Genomic DNA, 24,008 nt, shown 5'->3' on the forward strand with positions numbered 1-24,008 from the left:
GAGCGAGAGATATATCGGTTAAAGATCCTTTGTTTTCATCACGTACGCAAGACGCCGCTAGATGGTAAACATCTTCTATTGTTAGCGGAGCGACCGGCAGCGGCAGGTCTCTAGTCGTGCTGTTGTCAACACACGCAGGTCAATTCCTGGAATTATCGTCCAATTCAATGGTTTCTAAAATAATCGCACATCTATATTATTGTACACATTTATCATAGTAAATACCCAATTAATATTTTAACAAGTCACTGTACAAAGTCACTGTACTTTGTTTGTAAGTGTTTGCCATGAAAGATATGCCACTCGTGACACGTAAGGGTGTGTATCCGTATGAGTATACCGATAGTTGGAGAAAGCTAGACGAGACAAGTTTGCCGAGGAAGAGAGACTTTTACAGCACGTTGACGGAGTCGTGGATTAATGAGGAAGAGTTCGAGCACGCCAAGGAGGTCTGGGACCACTTTGATTGCACAACTCTAGGCGAGTACAGCGATCTGTACTTGAAAATTGACGTGTTGTTGTTGACGGATGTGTTTGAAAATTTCCGTGACCTATGTATGAGGGCGTACAACCTGGACGCTGCCCATTACTACACCGCCCCAGGACTTAGTTTCGATGCGATGTTGAAGCTTACGAGACAAAAGTTGGAGCTGTTGAATGAATACGACATGTTATTAATGTTTGAGAATGGTTAGTATATTATTTTTAAATTGTTGATATAATAATAATAATAATCTTATTATATATTTTTATAGGTATACGTAGTGGATTGGTTCAGGCGAGCAAACGGTATGCGAAGGCGAATAATGACAAGACCCCGGATTACAACGAGACGAAGGAGAAATCATGGACAATTTATCAGGACTGTGAGTTTTTTTTTCGAACTTAAACTTTTTTTGAACCTTTTAAACTTTTGAACTTTTCTAAACTTTGTAGGTAACAACTTGTACGGGTGGGCGATGTCACAGTACATGCCGTACGGTGGGTTCAACTGGGTTGAACCTACATTAAACGGATTAAATGACTTAAACGATACCTCACCCATAGGACGGGTGTATGAGGTGGACGTGACGTACCCTGAAAGTTTGCACGAACAACACAATGACTTACCTTTCCTACCACAAAATAGTGTGCCACGTGGATCAAAGGTTAGGAAGTTGATGGCAACGTTTGAGGAAAAGAAAAATTATGTCATACATTACCGGAACCTGCAGCAAGCAGGTTTAATTAAAAATGGTTTAATAGTTGAAAAAGTAAATATTTATGTTTTATAAAATTTTAAAACAGATTTTAATAATTTTTTTTATTTTTATAGGTACATAGAGTAATACAATTTAATCAGTCGGACTGGTTGGCTGAGTACATTAATTTGAACACTGAAATGAGGAAAAAGGCAAAGAATGCGTTTGAGAAAGATTTTTACAAGCTCATGAACAATGCTATTTTTGGTACCTTTAAACTTTTTGAACTTATTAAATTTTTTAAAACTTTAAAAAAAAAAATTTTTTTTCTAGGGAAGACTATGCAGTCCAAAAGGAAGGAGATGAAGATGGAGTTGGTGTCGTGTGAGAGGAGATTACAGAAGTTAATAAACAAATGCACATTTAAACATTGTACAAATTATAATGAGAACCTTAACGCTGTTGCTTTGGAGAACAAAATGATTAAATTTGATAAACCTATCTATATTGGTAAATATATATATATATTTAAATTACACTTTTATCATTTATTAACACATTTATTATTTATAGGATTTGCGGTGCTAGACATATCCAAAACTTTAATGTATGATTACCATTATAATGTGATGCAGCGGCACTATGAGGACAGAATCAAACTTATGTATACTGATACAGGTAAATATATTAAAACTGCACTATTGTAATAATATATTAATTTATTATCTTTCTTTTTCCAGATTCGCTAGTATATCATGTTCAGACGGAGGACTTTTATGCAGATTTGTTTGAAAATTCTAACTTATTGGATAGACTTGACACGTCAGACTTACCCCCTAACCACCCGTGCTACACAACAGCTAGAAAGAAGATACCGGGATTCTTTTAGGACGAAGTAAAAGGAGATACCATGACAGAGTTTTGTGCTTTGAGGGCAAAATCCTATGCTTTTAATGTGTATGCTGGAGAGGATAACGGAGTAGAGAAGATTAAAGCGAAAGGGATCCGGGCTCATGTGGTTAAAAACCATATGACTCTTGAAGATCATAGGAAGTTTGGAGAAGACGGAGTTGAGATGTACAAAGAGAATGTTTCAATACGGTCATTCAACCACCAGATTATGACAATAAAAACTAAAAAATTGACATACAACAGTTACGATGACAAGAGGGTGGTGTTAGACGATAAAATAAATACACTAGCCCATGGACATTATAGTATAGAGTAAGTTATTACAAATATATATTTAAATTATTTTACTAATATTTATAATTTTACAGGAAAGATGAATCCTAGGACGGTCGCCTTGAATTAGATGAAGGACAGAACTGGAACCTTCTACATTACTTTTCTTGATTTTATATATTTTATTATATTATACGTTATATTATACTTGAGATAGATTATTGTATATAGCCTTTTTATTGTATATTTTTTTAAATGTAAAACATAAAATTGAAATTATTGTAAATACTGTGTAACAGTATGTTTTTAAGTTAGATTAGTGTATAAACTTGTAGTTTTTTTTACCTTTATAATGTATAATTGATAGATATTTAAGTTAGATTGATATATTTCTTTGTAATATTTTTTATATTGTATAATTGTTAGTTAACCATAATATTTATAATGTATACTTTGTAAATATTGTGTTAATTCCCTGTATAAGCATGTAATTGTTAGATTTTTATTTTATACCCTTTATATTGTATAATTTTTAAATATCCGTGTAAACTTATTTATAATGTATAATTGTTAGATATTTAAGCTAGTTTTACAATGTTTCTCCTTGTAAACTTATTTTTTCCTTTATAAAATTGTGTTATATTCATGTTTTTCTGTTTCAGATAGAAGGAAGCCAATATATTTAATTTAAAATAACCTTGTAAATGTTAACATATATAAATGTATGTGTATATGTTAGCATAAAAAAAAAAAAAAAACAATGTTAAAATATAATTATGTTTATTAAATAAAATGTACATACAATCTTTAAGAATTATTTATAAACCATTTCCTTAGAGCAAATACTTTATAGAATGTACATTGTTTTGGATTAAATTCCATATGAAAAATACAACAAGGTAGAGTTTCTTCATCACATATTTGTTCCAAGCGTGGACACCCGAGGTCTTCGATGTTGATGAGTGTGACATGAGGTATAAATCCAATGATAAGTTGCCTTTTCTGATCACCTTTAACGTATATGCAGGTGAACTTTAATGAGTTCAATATTCTACTTAACTCCTCATACTCAACATCACCATAATCTATAGTTAGTTCATGATAATGACGTTCCAGCCACTTGTTAGTTTTTCGACTCTTGTTGTCTTGCATAGATTTTGAATTTTTAAAAATCCAATGTTGTGCTGCCCATGTTTCTGTGTCGACTATAGACATTTCTTTAATAAGATACTTATTGTTCGCTCCAAGAATGCATTGAATGTCCAAGATGCCCGAAGACATTATGCCTTGTCTTTAATATAAGTTCCAATAGTGTTGAGTTGACTTTGTATGCTAGGCAATATTTTTATAATTCCTTCGATATTTTCTAATGAAGCTGTAATATTACTCACACGTTGCACGTTAGTTGTAAGTTTTCTGTTTGTTCTTCCACCACAAGCATAGATTTGTTATTTTGTTCGATTAAGGGCCGGTTCTACCAACTATAGATAAAGTATGAGTTAACTATCTATTAGATACCGTTATCCAAGACATTTATCTTATTGATAATCAATGTGTGTTCTACACTTAGATCATATACACTGGATAGAGCTATGATTTAAAATCTTGAAGCATAGCAGTTCGAGCCCGAAGTCATCATTGCGCATGCGCAAAACTGTTTTATGATAAGAGATTACTGATGAATACACAAAACAATATCCGTGTGAACTGTGAGTGACTAGTGGCTTCATCATTACTCATTATTCATTATATATTTTATAATTTCTATTTTCCATTGAGTGTTTGAATTGAGTTCCTTTACTAAGACTGTGAAAATTTATAAAATTGGCAAAATGAATAAACTTAACAAGACGCACAAATGTTGTATTTTATGTCTAAAATCGCCAATTAAAGTACCTGGTCTTAAATTGCATCGGTAAGCATGCTTTAGTATTATTATTTAGTTTTTACTTTTATGACTGCAGGGCCCAGATAGCTACTTATTATTATTAGTAAATAGTAATAAGTATTTTATGGTATTACATATGTTATTAGCTTATTTATTTTCATATATTTGGTAGTGTAGAATAAGTTGATACACTTTGTATTTTATTAATTTGTTTGGAACTAATTCATTAAATCATATTTAAATTTATAGATTTCCAAAAAATCAAGTAAAAAGAAATGTGTGGTTGAATGCTTGTGGGTTAAAAGCAGATGAGTATTTGCCATATGGAAAATTATGCTCCATTGCTATGTGTACATTACTTGGAGCAAATTTCAATTATTATTCAGACAATTTTCAACCTTGGTTCTATAATCCTTCCAAACCACAAGAAAAAATATTTGTATTCTGGGACGCTGCTCATATGCTTAAACTTGTCAGAAATACGTTAAGAGATAAAAAGAAATTAATAGATGGTAATGGCCATACAATTTGTTGGGAGCACATAGTTAACTTACAAAACATTCAGGAAAGCAAAGGAGTTTATGCTGCGAATAAATTGAAAATCTCGCACATTAAATTTCGTGAAAATATAATGAATGTACGTCTAGCTGCACAGACATTAAGTAAAAGTGTCAGTGATGGTTTACTGTTTTGTGAAAACTTGAATTTACTAACAGGCGTAAAAGGTACAGCTACATTTTGTTCATTATTTAATGATGCATTTGATTTATTAAACTGTAGAAACAAATTAAGTAAAGGGAATTATAATTATTCACTTAACGACATAACACTCAGCCGTACTGAACAATTTTTAAGTGATTTAAAGATTTATATCGAAAACCTTAAGTTTGAAACAAATGATAAATACTCTAGAAGTGAATTTGTTTTGAAGAGTAATAGGAAAACTGGATTTTTAGGTATAATTATTTGTTTGGAAAATTTAATTAATCTATACAAGATGATAAACAGAGAAGATATGTCTTACATACTTAGCCACAAGTTAAGTCAAGATCATATCGAAATTTTTTTTAGCGCAGTTCGAAGCCTCGGTGGTTTTAATAATAATCCCAATGCTGTGCAGTTTCGGGCAGCTTATAAACGACTCTTAATAAGACATGAAATACAAGGGTCAATGAATGGAAACTGCTTATTATTAGACAATTGTAGCATATTATTTGTTGGAACAAGTAAGCGTACAGATGCCAATGCAATAGTCACTAATAATAATAATGAGTTAAATGACAAACCTTTTTTTGATGATTTTGACCACGATTATTATTCCCAACGATTATTGTGTATGGAGGAATATGTTGTGGATATAGCCAAATATACAAGTGGTTTTATAGTCAGGAAAATCAAAAAGATGAAAAATATATGTGATATATGTGATTCTCAACTTATAGAGACTGAAAATGAGGAAACTTCCTCTCTTTTAAAATTAAAAAACCGTGGAATGTTATTAAATGCGTCAAAAAGTGTAAGAAATATATGTATAACTGCAGAATATGTTTTTAGAATGGAACACGGTAATATTTTAACTAATAAAACTATTTTTAACAAAATATGTATGAAAACCATGAACGAGATCGGGCAAGATTCATCAATTTTCAATTCTGACACAATGATAGATCATATTAAAAATCAAGATATTTTTGATAACCATAGAAATCAATTAATGAAGCTAATTACAGAGTACTATACAAGATTACGATTACATCACTTTAGTAGGATGCATACATTAAACATTAAAGGAATTAACATCAGAAGAAAGTTTTCAAAATTAATATTATTTAAAAACCAATAGTAAAAAATATTTTAAGCTGTATTATAATTTTTGTAAAAATTATGTAAACAATTGTATTTATGTATAATTAAATAATATATAAACTACATATATTATATAAATTACAAATATAAAAGTAAGTTTGTGTAACATTTCATTTTTTTTTCACTTCAAATTCAAAATTTGCTAAGAAATATCAGTATCAGTTATCAGTATTCAATAATCAGTAACCTAATGTCCTAATCACACTTAGATCTAAGCAATCACACATCACTAGTTCCTACCCCGTCTCGCGGGATCTATTTCGTTTCTGACGCATGCGCAATAAGTACATCGGGCCCGAAAAGATCTGCTTCAAACACGGACTACGCGTGATATACGCTAAAGCTCTATCCAGTGTATATGATCTAAGGTTCTACAAATCATATTTGTGTTATGAATTACTATCTATTGGATTGTTAACCTGTAGTTAAAATACATTTTTAATTTGTTATTCTTTCCATGATATTGTTGTATTATCAGTAATAAATATAGTTGATTATTGATAATAATTAAAATATCATAATCTTAATTCTTAATATCGTAGTATCGTACTAACGTCTTTTAAAAAATTAAAACTGAACTGGTTACCTGCTCAATTAAGATTTTTATATTTTTAATATATTTTATTATTAAAGTTATAAATTAAAATGTCGGCAATTAAAAATAAAGATAAATCTCGGTCAAAAAACTTTACTAGTGATGAAGTAAACAGGTTGATAAGTTTGGTGGAGAAGTATAAGAATGTCATTGAAAACAAAGAAACTGATTCAGAAACTTGGAAACAAAAGGATAGTTGCTGGCAAACGATACAAAATGAGTTTAATGTTAATGTGACTAGTGATTTTAGATCGGTTAAAACATTAAAAGATAAATACAATGGGTTGAAAAAGTGTGCAAGGAAAGAGTATGCTGAAGAACGCAAAGAGTTGTTTAAAACTGGTGGTGGTGAAAAAAGAGTTGTGAAAATTAGTGATATATCACAAAGGATTCACAAATTGATATCAATTTCAATTACTGGGAATCCTAGTGAATTCGATAACGATCAAGGTAACATTTATTTTCATTTATTGCACTGATTAATTCACATAATTGACATTTAACAATGGTAAAGTAACAATGTAAAATTATTATTAATTTAAAATGGATAGTTAAATAATAATTATAATTAAAAACATATTTGAAAATTTATAGATCTTACTACCAGTAATGAAAATAATGCTCCTGAATTTGGCTTGGTTGATACCATGAATAATTCAGAAACTTCACATCATGAATACAACAATGAGTGTAAATTTTTAGTACTTTAACATAATAGGTTCCACAATTAATAACAATGTGGGAATATGAAATGTATTTGTTCACTAAAATCAACTGTCAATACACATGATTGAATGGGGGTTTAATATAATATATAATATATTGTATCCAATACAATAATAAAAATTTAGATAATAATATACAAATAAAGGTAAGAAGAAAAATAATTAGGTACTATATAGCCTAATATGATACATATTCAACCAATATTCTATCTGCACATCAATAAGTAGGTACATACACAAATAAATTAACACACTAAATTTGATGTTACTAATTCAATACAACTATATTTATGCAATATGCATGCATAACATTTATACTTATATAAGCTTATTATTCTTATTGATCTGTTCTTTTTTTAGATAGTATTGGTTTTTATTTGAATTTTTTCCTTCTCTTATTTTTTAGATTAATTTTTTATGGGCTATGTTCATTTTTAATAATTTATCAGCATTTGCTAAGGTATCTAGCAAAAAGTTGAATGTATTAAATTATTAATTAATTAAACAAAAACGTCTCACGTTAGCTTAATATAGTGTTTTAATGATAAATACATTTTACACCAAGGTGGATATTTGGTTGATTTTATTTTTATGACAGCTAGCATCATCGAAGGTGGTCCTGTGCCCAAGTTACTAAATGTATTGTCCAGAGATGCATGTACAATTCAATATGGAAGGCTATTGAACTTTCTGGGTGTATATCCCCACCCAATATCCACCTTTGATTTTACAACATTGATATCACATACTTATTAATTCTTTTTTAATGTAGCTATAGCTTTGCATTCTTCATTTATGCAAACAGATTTACTGGAGCATGATAATTTGGATTTAGCTGATCTTAACCATGTAATTATGGACTTTTGCTATTTTTAGAATCGTTTTTTATTTTATTTTATTTATTTTATGATTCATGTATTGATGTTTATTATTGTATTTTGCTATGCATAGTTGGTTAATAGTAGTGAAGGGCCTGTTGCTATAACTTTGCCACTAACAGATGTGTCAAATGCTTCCTTTGAGAATTGGTCTCCGGCATCCTTAAAAACTCCGCGCCATCCTTTATTAGTTCCACCTACAAATCCTTCAAGCTATACTCCTGTTATCAAAAGTAACTTTAGATATATATTGTATTATATTTCAACTTTATAAACTATATAATATGAATATGTAATGAAAGTTTAATCTTCATTCTGTTTTTATTTGGTAAATGGTAATGCATTTTCCTATATACCTATTTAATACTTGTATAATAATAGATACTTTAATTTATAATTATTAAGTATAAATATTGAAAATGTTAAATGCTTACTGGCAACTTCCATTCTATAATTTCATTTATATTTATTAACTAAATTGTAAAGTAAACTACTTCTGTACAATGGTTTATTTTTTTTGCATATTCATAATAATTGCATTCATATTATATAATATTATTTAATAATCATTGTAATAGTATATATTATTAATAATATGATTTATATATTTATAATGTGACAAATTTAACACAAACTATGTTATAATAGAAATAAAAAAAAATACAACTTATAATAACCATAAGAAAGTATTCAAAAGTTCTACTTCTACTGATCAGAAACAGATATCAGCCAGCACTACAGAAATGCTTAATAGTAAAAAAGAACTTATAGACCTGCAAAAAAAATATTTTCAACAAATGATTGACTACAACAAAGAAGAACATAATCTTAAGATACAATTTTTAAAAGAAGAACATGAATTAAAAATGAAAATGCTTCAAAAATAATTGATCTAATTAAAATTTTTTACTAACTTAATAGTTCTTTTTGGAATTTAATAATTTTAAGATATAATTATATAATAATAATAAAATAATATTTCCTAGTATACATTTAAAGTAAAATATATAAATATATTTAGTTGTTTTAAATATTCTTAAATTTTAAAGGTTTGAAAAATAGTCTCTAATTAAACTCGTTCTAACAGATGTTTTATTATTTCCTCTTTCTTCTACAGCTAATGGTACATTCCACTCTTCATGTATAGGTTCTTGGTTCATAATATATGGGTCTATTGGAGGTATTGATTCTCCTAATACTGAAGCCAAATTATGTAGTACGGCTGTAGCTACTATTATTGCTTGAGCTCTATCTGGTGTTGTTCTTATACCAAGTGACAATATTGGGAATCTCCTCTTCCATACTCCAAACAAACGTTCTATTGTATTTCGAGTTCTTATTTGAGATTCGTTGTATAATAATTCAGCATTTGTATTTGGAGAGATTAATGGAACTAGAATATATGGACGACACTCATAACCTCCATCACCTAATAAAATATTATCTCCCATTTCGTTTGTTTCAAATTTAAAATGTATTGTTGAGTTGTTAAATATGACTTGGTCATGGGTCGAACCAGGCCATCTTGCAACTATATCAAGAATCTCAAGTGAAGGTCCTCCGACTACTTGGACATTTAATGAAAAATAACCTTTCCTATTTCTATACACTTCTGCTATATTTCCTCCTAAAAATATAAACAAAAGTAAGTCGCCTAATTTAATATAATTTAAAAATAAATAATGGATGAAGTAGTTCAATAAATTACCAGGTGATTGAAGTTTGACATGAGTACAATCAATGGCACCTATAATTCTTGGAAATCGTGCTATATTGTAAAATTTCAATCTAGTTTCCTGAATACTACAATGATGGTCTGGCATTTTAATATACAACGGTCTTAAAGAAGCTATAGCTTCAGTAACTGTTCGAACAATATTACAGGCTGAAGTTTTACTCACACCTACAAAGTCTCCAGCAGCAAGCAAAATTGTCCCTAATGCGTAAAACCTAAGTGTCAATAACAATTTCGTTATAGGCAATATGGCACGGTTTCTGAAAAGTAAATTAAAACAGAATTTTAATTTATATTTTTAATATAGAAACATATGAATACCTCCCCCCCCCCTCAAACGTTTAGCCACTCTAGAGCTTTAACCACCCTAACACGTTGACGGACACTTGGAAGTACCATTTTGTTCAATAGGAATGCTTTAAAGTTTAAATTGACACATGGAATTACCATGTGATTATGTGAACCTATATATAAAACGGAAATAATTATCAATAATAATCAATAGTGCCAAAATGCGCAATAATATGCTTAATATGGGCAACTCAACTTTTTATTTCATAAGTAACCATTGGAAATATTACTGACACATCAGTAATGCCACTTTTTGGAAGGTATTTAGAATTCTGCTATAGCAGTAATAATATTTTAAATTGTCAATATAGATACAAATAGACGATTACTATTTAATATGCAGTAAAATTAATCGATTGTCCGTCAACGTGCTAAGTGCTAACGTAATGTGAAAAATTCCCAATTTTATAATTATAATACTGCCTAATCTGCTCTTGCTGATGGCTAATTTACTTTAGAAATAGTTAGATATAAATATACCTATAACAATAACTTCATATAAATATATACAATAAATTACTTACCTGTTCGTTTTTGACTTTAAATGAAATTCAATTTTAGATAAAAGTTCAATAACTGTGGTTTTTTTTAGTCTAAATCTCATAAAAAATTCATCATCATCCCACATTTCTAAATCGTCCATTCAATTTCGAAATACTTTTTTTTTCGTGGTTTCGGCAAATCTTCAATATTGTATTCATCTTCATCAGATATAATATCAAAATTGCAAAACATTTTTTTAGTTAAAAATTATTATAAGCTTATATAAGACTCGAATTTAAACTAAATCAATTGTATAGTAAAAGTATTAGGTACAGTTTTTATGACATCTTTTCACAATATGATAATAATCCGATATAACCATAGATTATCCTCCAGATAAAATACTTATTCAGTAGTAAAACTGTTTGACAAGTTACCAATAACTTTACCAACAGCTTCAGGGATAACTAGACATTGTAGAACGGTATAAGTCAAATTATCCGATGGATAAGTTTAACTATGAGTTATCTAAAGGTGGTAGAACCGGCCCTAAATGTTCGATTTTATCAATTTTATTTGTACATGATTTGATCGACTGTTCAAGATTTGAAATATTTTTTTTTGTCTCACTAGCTTGAGAACCTCCGAACACGTTCATGGTTATAATACTACTGACACTATATTTTAACATCGCGTGTATTTATCCAACTATTATGTGTATTATCAAACCCGAGCCATTTGACAAATACTTGCTTGCCTTTCTTACGTATTATTTTTTCGATTAAATATTCGTTTGGAAAATTAGTTTTGAATATTTCTTCAGAATAAAAACAACCTGCAATAGGCTTACCCATATAATCTTGTAATTGATAAGTAACGGGTAATGTTTTATTTATTTTGATAATCTCAAATATTTCCGTAGACCAGTTTGATAGATAACCTTTTGTAAACACACCTTTTTGTGTACTGATACGGACGTTATCACCAACTTTGAATTTAATTTTTACGTTATTAATCTCACGTTGTTTTATTGTAACCGATAAAGGATTTAAATCTGCTTGCGTCGGAGTCATTCCTATCGTTCTATGTCGCGAACTGTTATATTCGTCAAGCAACATTGGTAAAATCGAAATCCACTCGTGCGAGCCGCGTGCTGTGAACTCTCTAAACATTTTTTCTTTTAATATAAAATATGCGTTGATATGCTTAAAATTTTTATAAAAAAATATTTATTTATTTTATTAAAAATTTTAAATTTTTTTTAAATTTAGTAAAATATTAAACATAAATTTTTGTAATTCAATTGTATGGATTATGAAACGAATTTGTATCGAATCAGATTTTGAATGATATGCAAAGTTCCAAGCCCTGGTGATAATATTTGTTAGTGTATCTGTGTAACTAATTCTCAATATTATTTTGCAGCATTTATTATACATTAATATCATAGTTGCGGCAGGCGGCGGTCACAATACAATAATACATAATATGTAAAAGACTTTGTACTTGAACTATTTATAATTCTAAAACAAAATATGTACTTACCACCAAAAAACTTTCTTATGTCCATCGTGTAAAATAATATTAAATGTAAACGTTATTCGTTAATTACGCGAACACAGAACGGCACGTACTGCTGTCTGCTGCACTTGATTATTGACACTATGGGCCTTTTCACACACACACGGTTTCCGTGTAAACGGTTTTTCGACGGTTCACTAATGTATGGCTATTTATAGAAGGTTTCACACGTTATCTCGACCGTGCCGTGTCCGTGTTGCGTCCGTGCGAGTCCACACGGTTCAAAGTTCCGTCACGGCTCAGTAATGCATTGCATATTACGATACCATTCACACATACACGGCACGGACGTACACACGGCACAGTCAATTCATTTTTTTCTGTCATTCTGCATGTTGTACGATTACATACAATACTAACAATTATTATGGATGTCGATTTATTAATCTCACTTGTAGAAGTTCGTCCAGTATTGTGGGATAAAACATCTAATATATATAAAGACAGGATTGAAACAAAAAATGCCTGGAAAGAAGTGTGTATGGAATTGAATAGTGATTTCAGTAATTACGACGATGAGCAAAAAAATAATTTTGGTAAGTTTACTTATTTAATTTATTTTATATAATCAAAAATATCAGTTTTAAGTAGTATAAAGTAAATATGGTATGTCCAGGTACAATATTAAATGAGTTATACAAGGTTTTACTCTCGAAAATGTACAAGTTATTTAGGAGTTAAGTACAAAGTATTTGATATTTATATGTTAGTTATTTTATTAATATCTAAAACAAAAAATATTTTGCATAATAGTTATGTACTATATATAAACAGTATTAATTATATTTAAGTATAATGTCTATATTTTTAACATTTGCCATTTCAAAGCCCCTGCATTTGATGTAAAATAATCACATAACACATTGCGGACATTATTAGCTGCTAATCCTCCTCGTGTCTCCTGTTCTCTTTGTAATTCATCAAGACCTATTATTACTTCTGTGTCCTCAACTTGATATCCGTCCCTGTCTCGAACAAAATTATGAAGAATGACACAAGCTTTGACAATTATAACTGCAAAGTCAGGTTCCAAGTTAATTGGTCTGTGAAATATCCTCCACTTGTTGCTCAAAATTCCGAAAGTACACTCTACATATCTCCGAGCCCTACTTAGGCGATAATTAAAAATCCTTTTTTTCTCTGTAAGTTGCGATCCACCAAAAGGGCGAAGTAAATGTTTGTGGAGCGCAAATGCCTCATCTCCAACGAAGAAATAAGGTAACTTGTGATTTTCTATTCCGGTTACATTTGTTTCAATAGGTATTTCTAGCTTATTATTTATAACTGATGTCCATAATGATGACCTTTTGAATACAGACGAGTCACAATCTTTTCCATAACTCCCGATGTCGACATATACAAAGCGATAATTAGCATCAGCTACGGCCATTAAAACTACAGATGAATAGCCTTTGTAATTATAATACATGGAACCTAGGGGATTAATAATTCTGATGTGTTTTCCATCGACCGCTCCTAGGCAATGTGGAAAATTGGCTCGTGTCTCAAATTCTTTAGTAATCGATTCCCATTTTTCTTTATTAAGGAGAGGTATACACTCCGTTAACATTACTTCCCAGATACTTATACATACATTTTTAACTATGTTGCTGATGGTTGAAATGCCAAGTCTGTAATTAAGATGTAAATCTGTAAAAGTACACCCACTTGCTAAATACCTGAAACGAAAATAAATTATTTATAATTTGTTTAGGCAAGGAAGTTGTAAAGCGATGGGTGAATATTCGAGATGCGTTTAATAAATCTACGAAAAAAGAAAAATCACTAAATAAATCTGGTGCTGGTGCTTCAGTAATAAAAAAATATGTCTACGCAGAACAGCTGAAATTTTTATCAAAAGTATTTTGTCCACGCTCAACTGAAGATAGTTTATCTATCAACTCGGGTAATGAAGATACTGAACCAACTGTTTCAGAAAATGACAACAGAAACGAAAGTGGGCAATTTATAATACCACCTAGAAAGCAACTTGGATCTCGTAAAAGAAAGATGGATGAGGTTGACATGAGAATGTTAAAAGCGTTGGAAGAACCAGAAGATCGTCATATTTCATTTTTTAAAGGCATTGTTCCAACTTTGCATACATTCACAGAAGATGAAACGGTAAATTTCCAGATGGGTGTACTACAATTATTGACCAATATTAAGCAGAGACGATTTCAAACACAAAACCCATACATGGATTTCAATACTAATATCAATTATAATCGCTGTATTCCTACTCAAAAAAATATGCAAAATTATGATCTGCAACTACCCATAAATCAATCAGGATCATCTTCTATTCGTTTCCAAACTACATAGAATCGCCCCACACATACAGACGTTCATCACCAATATAACCATATTGACGACAATCCGTCTTCAGTTAATAGCAATACAGACGAGTCATTCTTAGATTTAGATTTTTCATAATAATTCAGATAATATATTAAAAACTGTAATTATAATACTATTTGTATAATGCATTAATATTTTTTTCTTAAACACTAATAAATCATTTTATTTATCTATTATGTATTATTATTTTAATTATGTATTCACTTACCTTAGAGTTACAGCTAACATTTGCATAGGTTCGATGCAGTCTCTCATAAACGTATTCTGACGTTGCAATGTATTTTTCAGTCGATCGTGTAATTCGTCAAAAGATTTCATTGACATTCGAAAATACATAAAAAAACTTATCTTGGTGTTCTCAGAGGTCATTAAACAAGGTATAAAAGTCACCTATTTCTTTCCTATTAGAAATATATGGATGAATCCAATAGATTCTTTCTCGTATATTTCTGACACGACGACGACGGCGTCTATTAAAAAGTATTAGAGCTATTTTTTTTTTATCCATTTGGACAATCGTTTATAACTACAACAAATAAAAAATAGAATAGAATAAACAAATAGACCTCGACAGCAAATTACAACTGACAACGGGCAGGTTGTATCAATTACTACGGTTCTACCACGGCTATTCTGTGCGGAAACCGCAAGAAAACCGTGTATGTGTGAAACGTCTACATCCGTGTAAACGGTTGCCGTGTACACGGAAACCGTCTGTGTGTGAAAAGGGCCTATCGCTATTGATATTAATGTATAAAGCACAACGATTAGCGTTTAACTCATAATATTCAAGTTATCTTTAGATAGACTAATCGATAAAATATAAAACGATTACAAGTGTAGATATCAATCGGTCCCACTAAACTATTTTTATTTTTATTTCAATTTTAACGTAAAACTTACACGTGTGGTATAAGAAATACAATTTAGTTTGTAGTGCAGGGGAGGCACTTGCCCTCCCACGCCCACACTCGCTACGCCCATGTATTTGTTCATCGCATCAGATATAATAAAAAAATTTAATATGCAATATCAATATGTAATTAAATGAATAAACAGGTCAATAGAAATATATTAATACATATGTACCAACATAATAATATATTTTTTGGATTATACATATTATATACAATTTAAATACAATAAATGGAGAAATTACCGAATAGCCGCGACTTTTTGGAGAACATAACTTTAATCTAGAGGTTTTGCTACATTTGCCTTAGTGAAGACCAAGTGTCAAAATTATTTGATGAGCCTTTATCATCTGATGATGATTTAGACTGTTCTTCGGGTACAGATTTAGGAGAAGGCGACTCTGCAGATGAAGAAGATGTAAATGATATAAGACAGGGTAGTCCCCCAATTGAAAATGAAAATGAAATTACTATTCCTACGCCAGATATTGAACTCTCTTTACCTACAACTAGACAAATTGGTAAGCGGGCTCCTACTCCTAGAATTAGTCGAAATAATTACACATGGGTAGACGACAAACCGAGTATAAATAAAATAAATTTTAATGAAAATTCCGGATTGAAAGTACAACCTGAAGGTGATCAACCAATTGATTTTTTCAACTTGTTATTGACTAGTGATTTTTATAGTTTAGTTGTCAAAGAGACTAACAATTATGCGGCAGATTTGTATATGAACAGATCGAGTGATAAGACTAGAATTTCTAATTGGGTTGATGTTGATATTGATGAATTGAAAATTTTTTTTGGACTTTTATTTCATACTGGTACAATAAAAATGTCAAAAATTGAAGACTATTGGAAAACTAGTAAATTATTCAATCTGAATATTTTTAGAGCCAGTATGAGCAAAAATAGATACATGCTAATAATGAGAGCTCTACATTTTTGTACCAACCCAGAATCTGAATCTGATATTCAAAATATAAGTCGTATTTATAAAATCGAACCAGTTTTGAATTATTTTAATAACAGGATGAAAGAAATATATCAACCGTCAAAAAATTTATCACTTGACGAGTCGATGGTTCTATGGCGTGGGCGGTTACTTTTTAGACAATACATAAAAAACAAGTGACATAAATATGGCGTGACATTATATATGGTTACTGAACCAATAGGTTTGGTACAAAAAATATTAATATATACTGGTCAAGGTACTAATGTGAGTTCTGATATGACCCACACTGAGTGTGTCGTTGAACAACTGATGGAGGATCATTTATACAAGGAACACTCCTTATTTATGGATAACTATTATAACAGCATCGATTTAGCCCATAAACTTTAAGAAAAAAAAACGTATTGTACTGGAACGCTTAGAAGCAACAGATCAAAAAATCCTAAAAGTGTAACTGAAAAAAAAATTAAAGTTGGAGAGTCTATATGTAAGTACACGAGTGATAGAGTATGTGTTGCAAAGTGGAAGGACCGGCGGGAAGTTATCCCAATTAGTTCTGAATTTAAAGGTGAAATGGACTAGGCAACTAATAGACGTGGTACTGTACCTAAAAATGAAACCAGAGACAGTAGTACAATATAATCGTTTCATGTCAGGGATAGATCGTCAGGATCAAAGGATGGAGTACTATCCGTGTGAACGGAAGACGCTACGGTGGTATAAAAAAATTGGCATACATTTTTTGCAAATATGTATTTAAATTGTAAATATTTTAAAATTCACATCTCCTTTATAATAAAAATGAAGATTTGACACAAAGGCAAGACAGATACTCACAGTATGGATCCTCAATTTAACCATTTATCACTTTTATCGGGGAGGATATCCAATCCATACATACATGTTATGTCCGTGTAAACCAAAAATTTTGGCATTTAGAGTGTCCTTTAAAGGCTCTAGAGGTTTGTTTCAAATCATATTTCGTGTTCCATTGTATTTATCCTAAAGAATGTTATGATGCATGGCTGATTATACAAAAGCATTTATTTAAGTTGAATACAGAGTATGATAAACAAACTTCTATCACAACTACAGTATCTGCCAAAATGCAATCATTTGAAGCATCTATAATTAATTAATTTAAGTATATTTAGTACTTTACTATATTTTATGTTTCTCAATCAAATTGATAAGCTCTAAGTTCGTATTTTTATTTAAAGCTGTTGTTCAAAAATTATTAATTACCTAAGCAATTATAAATTAAAATTATAAAAATGTTTGTTTGTTTTATATGCTCTTCGGGCTCTTCTATTAACCAACTTATGTCACATTTTCAAATTTATCATAATCTGAGGAAAAGCTCCAAGTACAAATGTAATCAGCAAGGCTGTATAAGAGACTTTGATGGTTCAGAAAAATTCAGACAACATTTAAAAAGAGTTCATTTAATACCTGACGTAACCCATCAATTTTCTTTTAATAATACTTGTCAAACTTCAGATGATATTACTCCTGTCTTAAATCTGCCTGAAGAAGTTGTAAATATTAATAATAGTAGTATACACATTGAGGATATCATAGGTACAAATGAAATAAACTATTTTTATAAATCTTTTGAAGATGTTGTGAGGAATTGTGCATTACAATTCATAACAAAATTATACACAAACCCTAATGTTACTGAATCTCTGATGCAAGAAATAGTTGACGGGGCAACAGAACTGTTCTCATCTGGGATTATATCCAATTTAAAAACTAAAATAATGCCTTATTTATTTAATTCTAATAAAACTGAAGTAGCTGAAATTGAAAAAATGCTTACTGTTTTAGAAAATCCATTTTCAGAATTTAGGACTGAGATTAGGACTGAGTATCAGCGTTTTAAGTATTTTAAAACAAATAATTTATTTTCTAAACCAAAAACAGTTGTTGCTGGGTTTGTAAATCAGCAAAAAATTGTGTCCGGGGTTGAGCGCCAAATTATGGTACAGGTTCAAGGTCATTTATTTCCTATTAAAGATAATCTAAAAAGATTTTTTGAGTTACCTGGTGTGTATGATGCAGCTAATGAGTTTATTTCAAATTCAGAAAATTCTGATTTATTATCATCATTTATAGATGGAACCACTTGGAAAAATATTTAAAAAAACTTTCAAAATAAAATAATTTACCCAATGTTTTTATATTTTGATGATGCTGAGATGGGGAAGCCACTTGGTTCACATTCAGGTGTACACAAAATGGGATGTGTGTACTATACTATCCCGGCAATACCTCCCGAATACTTGTCTGCCTTAGAAAATATTTTTCCAGCATTTCTTTTTCATTCCACAGATCAAGGAGAACAAAATATTAATAATAAAACCTTATTTTCTTCTCTGATAACAGAACTTATAGACTTGCAAGAAAATGGAATTTTTATTTGTGTTAATTCAACTAATATTACTATATATTTTGGTCTTGCATTAATTTTAGGAGACAATTTAGGCCTTAATTCTTTACTAGGCTTTGTTGAAAGTTTCTCCGCGAACTACTATTTTCGTACATGTCGTTCCCCTAAAAATCAAATGCAAAACATGCTTATAGAATCCGTTGAAACAATTAGAAATAAAGAAAATTATGAATCAGATGTGCAAAAAAATAATGTTTCAGAGACTGGTATAAATTCATATTGTGTTTTCAATGAAATTCCTAACTATCATGTTACAGTCAACATGGTGTGTGTTTTTATGCATGATGTATCTGAAGGAGTCGCAAGATATGATATGGCTCTTATAATCAATTACTTAATAAATAATAAATATTTTTCACTTGAAAATTTAAATAATCGATTATTATTATTTGAGTATGGAGTTAATGAGTGCAAAAATAAACCACCAACAATTAGTAAAACTAATCTTAATAATAACTGTATAATCATGTCAGCCTCTGAGATGTTCTATTTAGTACGATATTTTGGGCTAATTGTTGGTGAATTGGTCCCAGTGGGCACTAAAATCTGGGAGTTATATACTAGCCTGAGAAAGATAGTTGATATTTGCTGTGCCCGGGTTTTACAACGTGAGTGTGCACATCAATTAGACACGTTAGTTTCTGAACATAATAAACTGTATTTATTTTTTTCTAATAGCACCCTTAAACCTAAATTTCATTTTTTAACACATTATAGTCGCTTACTTCTTAAAAATGGCCCTATTTCATTTACTTCCTCATTAAGATATGAAGCAAAACACAAAGTTTTAAAGGCATATGCCAACTCTATACCATGTAGAATAAATCTAGGACATACATTATCACACAAACTTCAAGTACAGATGATTCATCGTTTTCTATTTCAAAAAGGGCTGGAATTAGATTTAAAAGTGGGGCCATGTTTAAAAATTATTGCTTCCGAAGATTTCAATATCAATTTTTTTAATTCATTACCTAATGAATTTAAAAGTGATACATTTTCAGTTCCTTGGGTCCATCTTGAAGGAGTTCAATATAAACCTGGAATGTTATCAATAATTGATATTGATTTAAACGGTTGTATTTTTGGTGATATACTTTATATTCTTGTTAACAAGTCAAGAATGCCATATTTAGTGTGTAAACTATTTTTAACCGTGGGTTTCGATAGCCATTTTCATGCTTATGAAATTAAAAAATATAATGAAAGAGAATCTAACCTTATTGGTTGTTATTTAAAAGATTTAAAAGACTCTACCCCAACTATACTTCGTGTTCTTGGAAATGGTAAACTGTGTGCTAGTTTAAGATATGCATTGTAAATATTATAATAAATTATTTATGATTATTGTTATTTATGCAACCAGGTAGGTTGTTTTAAGTTTACAAACTAGTTTTATTAGGTATGTACCTATTTCTTCATCATGTTATATGATATTATATTAGCCCTCCGTGCTAGTGATATTATATTTTTATCAAGTAGGTGTACCTACTTACCTACATTAATATTGTATGAATAAAATGTATATTATGTTACTTATGTATTTATATATTTATATTAAATAAAGCAAACTGTTAATTTTTTATTTATGGCTTGATTTTTGTTGTCAAAAGTGCAAGTATTTATATTATGAATATAAAATATACCTACTAGATGTAATATGTAAAATATTATATACCTACTGTAGTACTGTAGGACGTATGTATACTGTATGCCGGTTGAATGGACTAAATCCTTTTTTTTCTATAGATATATCAGTGTAGGCATTATTAAAATTAATAATTATATTGGGTTTACACCAATGGTGGCTTTGATTTAACAACAATTTGTTGTCATTTCAACAATTAGATAATAAATTCAAAAGTTAATTTAGCTTTTGTTGATACGAATTTCATAACTATTAATTAGGTAGAGTTATTTCTACAACAATCTTCAAATATTAAATTTACACTTTATGGACTATTTTTAACAATTAATAGTTGCTATTTCTACAAGTAACTATAGTAGCTACTTATTTTTTTCGAAGATAATGTGACTGTTATAATACTTTATTTTAACATAGGTTGTTGTCATTTTAACCATATACTACGGTCAATACAAATTAATTAAATGTTTAATCTACACTTGCCGTTTAAGTGACATGTAAGTGTTGTATCAACACCAAACTCGGCTAAGCTGGAAAATAACGTGCAAATGTGTATAATATTAACACCATTTTGTGTTGAATCTACTGCAGTTTTCTATGTGTGTATTTTTGCCCAAAATGTGAGGATAAACCAGGACTTTGTATTGAGCCATGTTTTGAGCGTTATCACCAAAGTGATTAAATTTATGATTTATATACTTGATACTCGTATTTTTTTTCGTATTTAGGTAATAAGTACCCAATTACATATTTTTTATAATTTTTTTTTAACGTTTGTAATAAGTAATTACGTATTTTTAAATTTATTTTTCGTATGTAATAATTATAATAACGTATTTTTTTCGAATGTAATAAGCAATTACATATTTATTATTTTTTATAAAATAATTTTTATAATTTTTTGATTAATTATTTGTTAATATATTCTTTTCTATTATACAAGTTACCGTATTTTATTCAGATTTAAAATAAATATTGAAAAACATATTTATTTTGAAGTACAATAATATACTAAATGATGTCATATTTTATTGAAATCTAAAAATAAAAATGATTTTTAAAATTTTTATTTCCATTCAATTTATAAGTCTATATTAATTTAAATATGATGTATGTTCGAATAGGGAAGTTTTATTCAATGTATTGTAGTCGAATGTATACATATTTATCAAAATAATAATAAAGCAGAGCGCCGGTGGCCGATGTCGACGCGTAGTCGACCGAGCATAAATTCGTTGCGGCGACGCGGTATCGGAACCACAAATAGGCATCGGCATTGAACGTGTTAATGGTAACTAGAGCCACTATGACCTTAATATTATGTACTTTTAAAGTTTTAAAGATTAATTACTTTTCTTATTAACCTTTAGGTTAAATTGTTACTTAAAATGTTTATCAATACATACATATTATGTACATATACACATACATACATATCTATATGGGCAGGAGTTTGATTGTCTAAGGGCAATGAATATTGAAAATTTAAATTTAAAAACAAGCAATATCATGATCCCTTCATCAATTACATTTTGCATATTACAAGACAAAATTATCAGTATCAGTAATTATCAACTCTAACGTTATACCAAAATTACACACATAATTTTTTTGGGGACTTAAATATGTGCCCTCAATGCCCACTATTTTTAAGAATATTACCAATTATATAAAAAATTACCATACACATTTGTAAACAGAACCTTACGATATAGTAAGATTATAATCAGGATTTTTATAGAACATTTTCTACCTCTTTTCTCTTTACTCTTTATATTTTAAAAGTGTTTTCTATAGGTACATACTTTGAGCTTCATCTTCCCAGTTCAATTCTCGTTCTAAATAAGAGTCGGCAGCATGAGAGTATTGAATGAGGAACTCTTTCACGGTTATTACACCAGTCTTTAAAAGGTCCGTGGAATTTCTTATTCTCACTGAATTTAAAATATATTTAAATTTAGTGGACCTTATTGTTGTCACACCCCTAGCCAGTTGCTGCACACAATGGTTTGCTGCTTGGTGGTTATATTATTCAAATGTTCTATATGACCAAAACATTTTTATTAGGTAGTGATTTAACATTAAAACAAACACACAGTACCTAATCATTTAATACAAATTAATAAATTATATTAAAATTGAATGTAAAATACTAAAATACTATAATCACCAAGTTTTAACATTTAATTACACAACTTTTATTACTAACCTAGAAATTTCCATAGGTTTGGATGCAGTACCTGAAAAGTTTGCTTTAGGGACGAATGAAAACTTTCCACGTTGTTATTTGTACGGCGTGGTTGACCATGTACAGTAAAACATTCGGGTCCCTTCCTAATAATCCAAAAGCTATTTAAATTTAAAGATAATATTAAGATTAATATATTTTGTTCTTCATTTTATCATTTTTCAAAATGTTTATTGTATTTTACCTATAAAAATATGTAAAGAGCCTTGGAAGCTGAACATTATTAGCTTGAGCGTACATTTTTACGTCTTCAAAACCCGTTTCTATTTGATACTCTGGTAATAGTGCTAAAGCTGCAGTCATTTTTGCTGCCATATTCTCTTTAACATAACGTGTGTAACCCAACTTTTTAATGTTCTTCTGTAGACTAAAAGTATTAAAAAACATTCAATTTTTTAACTAACTTTTTTATCCAAACAACTAATTTATAAAATATGCAGTGTTAAAAAATGTGTGTGTAACTGCAATAAATTTCAAACCTATATGTAATGAAACCAACAAGAAAATAGGTTTTCTTCGGGATAAACTGCAGTATAAGCATTCCGGAGGCCTGTCTGAAAATCAATCATGATTGTAGTTGGTCTTATAGAAGGGAATTTCATTTTAAATCGCTCCAACATCTTCTTATATGAAGCTTATAATGATAATATAAGTTTTAAAAACCCTCATACTAATGGTCCTCTTTTAAATAGTTGTCCAGATTTTCAATTTTCAACTTTATTATTTAAAAATATGACATTTAAAATTCAAACAAAAGCAAATAATATTTGTGGTCTTACTTCAGGAAAAATAGTTATTATTGAGAATATAATATGCTCCAAAGTAAATAACGAAAGTTACATAATCGGTAAAGAATTTTTGGAAATAAAACCATTGTATACTGAACCTTGTGTATCTTTTCATTTGGGTATTTTTATGGTTTCAAATCTTTCTATGAGAAATATATGGCCCTTAAATAA

At 29.6% G+C, this 24,008-nt stretch overlaps 1 protein-coding gene and 1 pseudogene across 2 annotated transcripts; both read left to right on the plus strand.

The window, feature by feature from the left end:
* Positions 1-296: 296 nt before the first annotated feature.
* Positions 297-889, plus strand: LOC149061403 (uncharacterized). The gene is made up of 2 exons (XM_089214977.1): positions 297-690; positions 756-889. Exons 1-2 carry the CDS (start codon positions 297-299, stop codon positions 887-889), a joined length of 528 nt encoding a protein of 175 aa, XP_089071103.1.
* A 70-nt stretch (positions 890-959) lies between these two features.
* On the plus strand, positions 960-2,409 carry LOC107169721 (uncharacterized; annotated as a pseudogene). The gene is made up of 4 exons (XR_016189443.1): positions 960-1,253; positions 1,316-1,691; positions 1,755-1,859; positions 1,922-2,409. The product of XR_016189443.1 is annotated as an uncharacterized LOC107169721 (transcript).
* Positions 2,410-24,008: the final 21,599 nt, after the last annotated feature.

Source organism: Diuraphis noxia, unplaced genomic scaffold (genome assembly GCF_037042655.1).
Source record: "Diuraphis noxia isolate RWA-SAM2 unplaced genomic scaffold, SU_Dnox_SAM2 contig0001, whole genome shotgun sequence".
NCBI lineage: Eukaryota > Metazoa > Arthropoda > Insecta > Hemiptera > Aphididae > Diuraphis > Diuraphis noxia.

Coding starts and splice junctions, on each gene's coding strand:
- LOC149061403 (XM_089214977.1), top strand. CDS start 297: ATGCCACTCGTGACACGTAAGGGTGTGTATCCGTATGAGTATACCGAT. Junction 691..755: donor GTTATTAATGTTTGAGAATG/GTTAGTATATTA, acceptor ATATTTTTATAG/GTATACGTAGTGGATTGGTT.